An 11,255-nucleotide genomic window follows, 5' to 3' on the forward strand; every position below is an offset into this window, starting at 1 on the left:
TTTCTGTTTCGTTATTATTATCCTCACGATGTTATTGCGTTGTTCTTATCGTTGGTTGATATTGTTATTAGTATCATTGTTATTGTTATTGTTATTGTTATTGTTATTGTTATTGTTATTGTTATTGATATTGTTATCGTTATCATAATTATCATCATCCTCAACATTATTATTATTATTATTATTATTATTATTATTATTATTATTATTATTATTATTATTATTATTATCATTATTATTATCATCGCCATCATCAATATTAGTGTTATTGTTCTTATTATTGTTATTATTATTATGATTATTATTATTATTGTCATTATTATTATGGCTATTATTATTATCTTTATTATTATTATTATTATTATTATTATTGTTGTTGTTATTATTATGATTATTTTTATTATTGTTATTATTATAATCATCATTATTACTAACATTATTATTATTATTGTTATTATTGATATTATTATTATTATTATTATTATTATTATCATTATTATTATTATTATTATAATTATCATCATTGTTATTATTATTATTATTATTATTATTATTATTATTATTATTATTATTATTATTATTATTATTATTATTATTATCATTATCATTATTATTATTATTATTATTATTATTACTACTAACATTGTTATTGTTATTATTATTATTATTATTATTATTATTATGATTATTGTCATTATTGTTATTATTATAATCATTATTGTTATTATGCTTATTATTATTATTACTAACATTATTATTATCATTATCATTATTATTATTATCATTATCATTATTATTATTATCATTACAAATTATTATTATTATTATTGTTATTATTATTATTATTGTTATTATTATTATTATTATTATTATTATTATTATTATTATTATTATTATTATTATTATTATTATTATTATTTTTATTATCATGGTTATTATTATAATCCTTATTGTTATCATTATTATTATTATTATTACTAATATTGTTATCATTATCATCATTATTATTATTAATGTTATTATTATTACAATTATTATTATTATTATTATTATTATTATTATTTTATATTATTTCATTATTATTATCTTCAATATTATTCTTATCGTTATTATTATCATTATTACTATTATTATTATCAATATTATTATCATTAATATTATTATTACTATTATTATTATTATTATCATCATCTTCAATATTATTATTATTACTAATATTATTATTATTATTGTTATTGATATTATTATCATTATCATTATTGTTATTGTTATTATTATTATTATCATTATTGATATTGTTATTATTATCATTATTATTATTATTAATATTGTTATTGTTATCATTATTATTATTATTGTTATTATTATAGTTATTATTTATATTATAAATATAACTATTATCATCGTCATTGCCACAAACATTATCATTATCATTGTTAGAATGATAATAATATTGATGATAATGATAATCGTGATGATGATTTACGTGATGACAATGGAAATGGTGATGATGATAATGATAATTATAATGATAATGATCTTAATAATAATGATAGTAATAATGATGATTGTGATGAAAATAATGATAATGGGGATAATTATAAAAACATATGATAATTATAAAAAATATGGTAATTATAATAATAATAAAAAATGATGATAATGATAATGATCGTAAAGATAGTAATGATGATAATGATAGTGATGATAATAGCAATGATAATAATGATAATGATGATGATGATGATGATTATTATTATTATGATAATGATAATGATAATGATAATAATGATAGTAATAGTAAGAATGATAATGGTAATTATAATGATGATGATGATAATAATAATAATAATAATAGTGATAATAATAATGATATTGATAATAGTAATAATTATAAAAATGATAATAATAATAATGATAATAATGATAATAATAGTAATAACAATAATACGGAGTAGAGGATGTGGGTGAGGGAGAAGGGGTGGGGGAGGGAGTAGAATGGGTGGGTAGAGGGAGAAGAAGGGGTGGGGGAGGGAGACGGGGTGGGGGAGGGACAAGGGGTGGGGGAGGGAATAGAGGAGGTGGGTAGAGGGAGAAGAAGGGGTGGGGGAGGAAGGGGTGGGGGAGGGAGGAAGGGGTGGGGGAGGGAGAAGGGGAGGGGGAGGGAGAAGGGGTGGGGGAGGGAATAGAGGGGATGGGTAGAGGGAGAAGAGGGGGTGAGGGAGAAGAGGAAGTGAGAGAGAAGGGGTGAGGGAGGGAGAAGAGGAGGTGAGAGAGAAGGGGTGGGGGAGAGAGAAGCGGGGATGGATGGGTGGAGGGAGAAGAGGTAGGGAGGTGGGTAGGGGGGAGAAGAGGTAGGGAGGTGGGTAGGTGGGTAGGGGGGGGGCGCAGAGAACAGGCAGTCTGGGAGTGCCAACGAACCGCTGGCATCGGTAGGGGAAAGTGCCAAGTTGCAGTAGTGGGCACGGTAGCGAAGCAGAGACACCTCACGCTGTCTTCGCTGGCTGTTGCGTCATCAGGTCTGTGGAATCCTTCGTTTGTTTTGTCTGTCCATCCATCCATCTATCTGTCTGTTTGTTTGTTTGTTTGTTTGTCTGTGTGTGTGTGTGTGTGTGTGTGTGTGTGTGTGTGTGTGTGTGTGTGTGTGTGTGTGTGTGTGTGTGTGTGTGTGTGTCTATCTGTCTATTTGTCTGTGTGTGTGTGTGTGTGTGTGTGTGTGTGTGTGTGTGTGTGTGTGTGTGTGTGTGTGTGTGTGTGTGTATGTGTGTGTGTGTGTCTGTCTGTTTGTCTGTCTATCTGTCTATTTGTCTATCTGTCTGTCTGTCTAACTGTCTGTCTATCTGTGTGTCTGTCTATGTATGTATCTATCTGCATACATACACTTACACACATTCGTATATATTTAGTATTATTATCATTATTATTATTGTTGTTATTATCATCATTGTCATCATTTTCTTCATTGCATAATTCTTGTTATTTTGTTATTATCATGTTATTGATATTATTATTGTTATTTTTGTTGTTGTTGTTATTATTATTAATGTTGTTGTTATCATTATTATTATTATTATTATTATTATTATTATTATTATTATTATTATTATTATTATTATCATTATTATTATTCTATTATTGTTATCATCATCATCATCATCATTACCATTATCATTTTTGTTCTTATTGTCATTTTTTGTGATTGTCATTGTCATTATTTTCATCATTATTATTGTTATTGTCATTATTATCATTATCATTATCATTATTATCATTATTATCATTATCATCATCATATTATGTTTATCATTATCATAGTTATTATTATTGTTATTGTTGTTATTATTATTATTATTATTATTATTATTATTATTATTATTATTATTATTATTATTATTATCATTATTATTGTTATAAGTATTATTTTCCTTATAACAATAATTATGATTATCATACTTGCCTATTTCATTATCTTTATTATTATTGTTATTATTTTTGTATTATTATTATCGTATTATTGTTATTATTATTAATTATTGTTATTGTTGTTATTATTATAATCTGTTATTATTATTATTATTATAATTATTATCATTATCATTATTATTATTACTCTTATTGTTGTTATCATTATCATTTGTGTTATTATTGTTGTCATTATGATTATCATAATGAAAATGATAATGAAAATAACAAAAATAATTATAATGATGGTAATAGTAATGATAAAAATTATGATAATGATAACATTATTATTGTCATCCTGCTCATCATCATGATCATTATGACCGTGATCATCCTTATCATTGTCATTATTATTATAGTTATTACTGTTATTATTATTATCATTATTATTATTATTATTATTATTATTATTATTATTATTATTATTATTATTATTATTATTATTATTATTAGGATTAGGATTATAACTATTGTTTTCATGATTATAATTTTTCTCATTATTTATATTTTTTGTAATTATTATTTTTGTCATTATGGTTATTGTTATTATTATTGTCATTGTATTGTTTTATTTTATTATTATCGTTATAATTACCATGCTTATTTATACTATTTATAACTATTTTTATTGTTATAATTATTGTTGTATTACTATTATCATTATTATTATTATTATCATTATTATTTGTACTTGTATTATCATCTTTATTCTCATTAGTAGTGCTGATATTGTTGACATAATTATTATTTGTATTATTATTATTTGGTAATTACAGTAATGATTAATATGATAATAATAATGATAATAATATTAATGAAAATAATGATAGTAATGATGATAATAATATTAATGAAAATAATGATAATGATGATGATGATGATAATAATAATAATAATAATAATAATAATAATAAAAATATAATATTATGACACTTGTTCTTTCATAATAATAATGATTATGATGATAATTATGGTAAAATGATAAAAATTATTATGATAATAATGATAATATCACTATCAATGATGATAATGAAAAGGATAATGATAATAATGATCATAATCAAAATCATTATAATAATGATAATTGTAATAATCAAAATAATGGTAATAATGATCATTATGACCATTATCGCAATTATCATTATAATTATTATTATTTGTTCTCTGCTTGTTCTTATTATTATTTATATTACTATTATTGTAGCTATTATTGTTATCATTATTTTCATTTCCGTTGATATTATGATAATTGTAAATGTTATTATTGTTATTATTATTCTTATCCTAATCATTATTGAAATTATGATTATTATTATTGATATTATCATTATCATAATCATATTATTGTTATAGTTATCATCATATTGATTATTGGTATTATTATCATTATAACTATATTGTTGTTATTATTTTTACATCATCATTGCTGTTAGTATTATTCTATTATATTAAAAATTATTATCATGGTCATCATTATCATTATTTTTTTTAAATCATCATTATTTTCATTGTTATAATCCTTGTCACTATCATTGTTGTCGATATTATCAATATTATTATCTTAATCATTGATACTATTTCCGTTTTTATTATATCTGTCAGCGGCTATTATATCTAGACGAATGAAGTTGATTTTCGTATTAAAATCCTCACTAATTCTTATATTTCTCGTTTTCCCTTGTTGATGAAGGTTCTTGCTAGTAACATTCATGTTTTTACGTAGATATTGCATATTATAAACATCTTTTCATTATGTTCGTAATAACATATCCGTGCCTGCTCCTGTTTTTTTTTTTTTTTTTTTTTTTTTTAAGTAGATTTGTTATTTAGAACGTAAAAGATCGTTAGATATAGAGCAAACTTATGAATGATATTCCCGCTCGATCATAATTCAAAAACTCGAGATTTGGCGGGAAAATCACTTGTGAATGGCAACACTGGTTAAGTACCGCTCTTATTTAACGAGTAATTCACAAGTACTTCCCGTACTTCCTCTTTTTTTTATTTATCTTATTTATTCATTTTCTTACTGATGGCTTTTTTTGAGAGAGAAAACGCTTTTGTCTCTTTATTTTCAACCCTTGGATTCAAAAACTCGAGATTTGGCGGGAAAATCACTTGAATGGCAACACTGGTTAAGTACCGCTCTTATTTAACGAGTAATTCACAAGTACTTCCCGAACTTCCTCTTTTTTATTTTTTTATTATCATTATTATTTTATTTATTTATATATTTATTTTGTCTCTTTATTTTCAACCCTTGGATTCGACTTTAGCCAATGAAAGTGCATTGTGAGATATTAGATATAGCAAGACACATGATTATCTCTACAATTTACTCTCTATTGTTATAATCAGAAGTAAAACCAAAAATTCTCCTCATTTATTTACGATAACTAAGAGTTGTTTTCAGCCATGAGAATACTAGTGAAAAGTTTATTTCATTTTTGGGATTAAGAGGCTAAATGGAGGTACAGTTGCGGAATTATATTTCAGTACACATTCTGGATCCCACTTTTGTACATCTGGCAACCAATCGAAGTAAACAGCGTAAATAGTATTTTAGTGAATGAGGTTAAAACCCTAGATAGTTTGTAACAATGAGTGTGATTGATCGAATGTAAATAACCAATGAGTATATTAATGAATATTTTAAAAAACTAAGTAAGCCCCTTAATCTTACGTTTTCTTCAAATAAGTGATCACAAAATATGTAATACTAGGTATCGTTGATTTTGTAGTTGGATATTCCTCAAATGCGATATCCTCTAAATGTTTGTTTTCGAAATGGCAACACTCATGGTGTGGAGGCGGGAATTCCCCCTTCTTCCAACACAAGAAGTATCAATGATTTTAGCTTCATGCTTTAAATATCTCTGTATAGCAGCAAAATCAAACAAAAATGTGCAAAAGATCTTTGTAAATACTTCTCGTAGCTGCACCATAATCGATCTAGTAAAATGATATACGTATATCATTTGGCAATTTGAATAAACAGAAATCATGCTACATTAAATTCTTCTTTACAGAATGCATAGATGCTTCATCATTGTGTGTGCGTGTGTGTGTGTGTGTGTGTGTGTGTGTGTGTGTGTGTGTGTGTGTGTGTGTGTGTGTGTGTGTGTGTGTGTGTGTGTGTGTGTGTGTGTGTGTGTGTGTGTGTGTGTGTGTGTGGCGTCCATGGAAATACGAAGTCACTGCTTAGTGACGAGTTATGATGAAATGTTTAATTCGTTTCGGTTATTCAGAATGTCCTTTATCTTGAGCTAAAATATGATCATAGTTTTTTTTTCTGTTATTATTCCGTAAGTCTTGGCGTTTTTAGAAAGAGGCGCATCCACATTCGATCAGTTGAGCGAGAAAATACAAGTTCGCTTGTTTCAAATCAAGCAACTGCAAGCTAGGTGGTTCTCAAAGAACCGACTCTCATTACAGGAGCTGTATATCTGATATTTTGGAAGAAAAAAGTCGTTTGGATAAATGTCAGTTAATCTTGCTCTTTACTTTTATTTGTTGTTTATGTATTTTTTTTTTCCTTCTTTTTGTCAATACACGCTTGTTTACAGTGTATGTGTATGTGTGAAAAAAATGACATTCTTGTCTTTTATCGCAAAATAAAATCAAAGTTTTTATATGTAATTTTCACTGTGAACTAATAGGTCAGATCTAGGCACGGATTCAATAAACAGACAATTATAATTATTTTAGAATATTAACTGAACGCAAAACCGTGGTCGGGTTAACCAGGCCTCAACAATGTGTGTATGTATTGTGTGTGAAAGAACTGCAATTATAATTTTTAACGCTTTAGTTAGAATCTTTTGATTTATATTCCATATACATTTTGAACCCCTTCTCACACAAATCGCCATGCCATGTAGTTAATAACTAAGACACACACAAACACACACACACACACACACACACACACACACACACACACACACACACACACACACATATATATATATATATATATATATATATATATATATATATATATATATATATATATATATGTATAATTATTTTTATTTTTTCAGAGATGATGGGGATGTTTATTAATTTTGGAAATACTTTTACTAAAAATGGTAATAACTGTAGAAAGGGAAGACAAACAGTAATGCTTATAATAGGAAATATGTATTGTTATTCAAACGGTGTCTAATCCCTGAGACAGAGGTCACGTGTTCACATGTAACGTCTCGATTTCTATCAGCTGGTTCGAGGTTGTTTCATTAGCCGTTTCTCAAACATTGACAATATTCAGCCAAACATTTTTCGTCGGGTTTGAGCGACATCCCTCGCTTGGCCATCGAAGGACTTCCACGTGGTGATAGGCAGGGAACTACTTCGTAACTGCCCTGGACGTGTGTAATAGGGCAGTTATCCTCATTGTTTCCGGGAAGGGCCAAGGCATAACCGTGTACTGGTGGGAGGATTTTTTTTTTTTAACAATTCGACATATTTGTCTGAGGCATTTCCCCCGTTTCGCCAACATCTTGTAGGGAGATCTGCCTCCACATATCGCAGGTCACGCGGCCGCTGCTCGCCGTTTTATGGATAATTTGTCTGCCATATGTGAAATGTAAATAATGATATAGAATCTGAACATGAAATATGACGTGTAGGGCACTGTTTTGTATAAGCAAATATTTATATAGTAAATTGAAATAAATTGATTTCTGAAATAAAATTTCTGAAATTCCCTTCAGCAATGGAGCTTTCCGTGTATTCCCGGTGTATTTTCCTCGTTATGGGCGCCCTCCTCTTCCCACCCTATCTGCCTGTACGCCATCGTCCGGGAGATGCGCAGCTCTCCGAATATATCACCGTTGGAGAAGTTACTTTCCCTCAACCCATTGTCAAAAGTCAAAGTTGGTCCCATATCCATCTGGACGTAAGGGACATGTTTTGTAGAGAAACATGCTTACTAAGCCGCGGGATGATGCGGTAGGGTGACCTGTTCCTTTCTGCCCCGACTTTGACCCTAGCATGCTGACGTCAGCATACCAGTGCTCATTCACAGCTGAGTCGACTGAGAGGGGCAGCCGGGCGCGAACCCAGGACCATGCGATTGCAAAGCCAGCGCTCTACCACTGAGCTATACCACCCCATTGTAGCAGCCATGTTCAGATTACAGGTTTTTTTGCGTCCATCCTGAAAAAGGTGTCAGCTTGGAAACCTCGCTTTGACCTCGGATTTCTCATATTATTATGACGTCTAAGACCATCGGACATGTATTTTTTAAGCGAAGTGGATATTCAGGAATTGATGAATATTCATCGTCATAAAAGATATGAAATATACGACCGTGTTATTTTCTACACTTGAAATTATTACTTCTAGGATAATGTATAAAGAGAATGAATTTGATGTAAAGGTTTGATATGCTAATATCATCTACACCTCCGCATATATTGCACTACATTGCACTGGCAAATACAAATAAAATGGATAGATGACAATAACTGACCGAGAAATTCCCATTTCATTAGAATGAACAAGATATACAACGCAAGTATTGGGAGTTGGTTCTAAGATTTTTGCTATTCACCCTCCTTGGAACCACCCAGCTAATAGTTGCTCGAGTTGAAACAAGCAAACGTGCATTTTCTCGCTCACCTCTTCGAATGTGGATACAACTCTTCAATGCCAAAACTCAATGCATAATAATGGCTGATTATACACTCTAGTAACTCATTACCAAGCATGACTTCATATTTCCATAGACGATACACACACACATCAATAACGAATCTACATATTCAGTGTAACCTAATTGTGATTTTGTTCATGCTCTGTATTAAAAAATCTAATTTAGCACGGTTTCTGTTTATTCAATATGTGTTTGATTCAGACATAAAGATTTTTAAAAAGATCAGTAGGTCGATTACTAGACGGTGCAAGTATCAACGGTATTTACAGAGGTCTCAGGGATTTTACAGAGTTTTAAGTGATTTAGTTACCATACATAAATGTTCAAAGCATGAAACTTTTTCATGTTTTAAGAAATATGTATCTATAAAAGATACTTCTTATGCTGTAAGGAGTAGGAAATGCCGCCTCCCTATCATAGATGTTGCCATTTGGATAAGCAAACAATTCCAGGATATCGCATTTGAAGAATATCCAACTACAAAGTCAACGATAACTAATATTACATGCTTTATTCTTTATCACTTATTAGAAGAAAGCGAAAGATCAAATGGCTTACTTATTTTTAAAAATATTCATTAATACACTTATTGGTTACTTATTTTCCACCAATCACACTCTTTGTTACAAACTACCTAGGGTTTTAGCCTCATTCACAAAAATACTATTTACGCTGTTTACTTCGACTTGTTGCCAGAGGTACAAAAGTGGGACCCAGAAAGTGTACTGAAATATAATTCCGCAACTGTACCTGCTTAAATGTTTTTCGATGGTACCAGATACCGTAAAGGAGTCTTGTGGCTTTATTTATCATCTTATTTACCGTGTAAGGGAGAAAGCTACGAGAGACTTGACGTTTAGAACGAAGATAGCATATGCGTGTGGTTTTCCATTGGTTTCTAGAAATGGAACAGCACAAATGATTTATTATTATTATTATTTTTTTTTTCATTATCATTATTATCATAGTCATTATTGCTCTTGGTATTGTTATTATTATATTATTAGTATTGTTTTTATTATTATCATTATTAGTAGTAATATTGTATATTTTTAGTAATTATTAGTAATAACATTGTATATTTTTAGTAATTATTAGAAATAATATTGTATATTTTTAGTAATTATTAGTAATATTGATTCATTTTTTTATGATTATCCTCATTATCACTGTCATTATTGCTATTAGTGTTGTTAATATAGAGGATATAGAATAGGATAGGATACGCTATTATCTTTATCTGTTAATTCTGAAAAGTTGAATGGTAAGTGAAGGTTTTTCTTTTTCTAGAATCATGAAAGTAACATCAAAGGCCGTGTCACACTAGCACTTTTTTCCGTCAATTTTATTTAACATGAATACAAACATTCTCGAATATAGCTCTTGATCTGACTTTGCTTGGCTGAAAAAAAGTTGACGGAAAGGTTTTCAGACGGAAACGATCATTATCGCCTGACTGGAGAATCGACAACTCGCTCAAAAATGGACCAAATTTCAGAAAATTGTCCAAAAAAAGAAAGAAAAAAAAATTGGCGGAAAAAGTGCCAGTGAGACAGGACCTTTAATTACCTCAATAAATTAGTCGAGCTTCTCCCTCTCCGCCCTTCAGATTCGCGGAGAGCCCCTCGACATGACCGCCCTCGAGTCACGGGCTTTCTCGAGCCTCCAGGATGCACAGGAGACGAAGGAAGGAACTGCAGATAATGCCGATAATGAGCGTGCGAAGGCGCCAGGAGGAGAACCGAAGGCCGAGCCAAACCCGAACGCAAAGTGTGAGGGTAAGAGAATTTGCGTTTTGTGCGTGCGTGTCTGTTTTTTTTGTTTGTATTTTGTTTGTGTTTATTTGTTTGTTCGTTGCTACTTGTCTGTTTAGGTTGATCTCTTGTGTTTTTATGTAATTTTGTTTGTGTTTTTGTTAGTTCATTGCTACATGTCTTTAATCTGTTTTTTTTTTAATTTTGTATTTATTTGTACATTTATTGCTGCATGTGTTTACTTTGTTCTCTTGTTTTTTTTTTATTCCTGTGTTTATTTAATGTACAGTACGTGTATAACAGTGTAATGTGTATTGTGTGAGAGCAAGAGAATTTGTGTTTGTACTTCCGTGTCTGTGTGTATTTTGTGTGTTTTTATT

At 29.2% G+C, this 11,255-nt stretch overlaps 1 protein-coding gene across 1 annotated transcript; it reads left to right on the forward strand.

The window, feature by feature from the left end:
• Window positions 1-2,435: 2,435 nt before the first annotated feature.
• Window positions 2,436-10,899, forward strand: LOC113820971 (sialin; the record flags this gene model as incomplete). Its single annotated transcript, XM_070120247.1, is given in 2 exon segments — window positions 2,436-2,519; window positions 10,731-10,899. A coding segment is annotated over 1 exon segment (148 nt), but the record flags the coding sequence as incomplete, so codon positions are not given.
• Window positions 10,900-11,255: the final 356 nt, after the last annotated feature.

This window comes from Penaeus vannamei, unplaced genomic scaffold (genome assembly GCF_042767895.1).
Source record: "Penaeus vannamei isolate JL-2024 unplaced genomic scaffold, ASM4276789v1 unanchor3974, whole genome shotgun sequence".
NCBI classification, from domain to species: domain Eukaryota; kingdom Metazoa; phylum Arthropoda; class Malacostraca; order Decapoda; family Penaeidae; genus Penaeus; species Penaeus vannamei.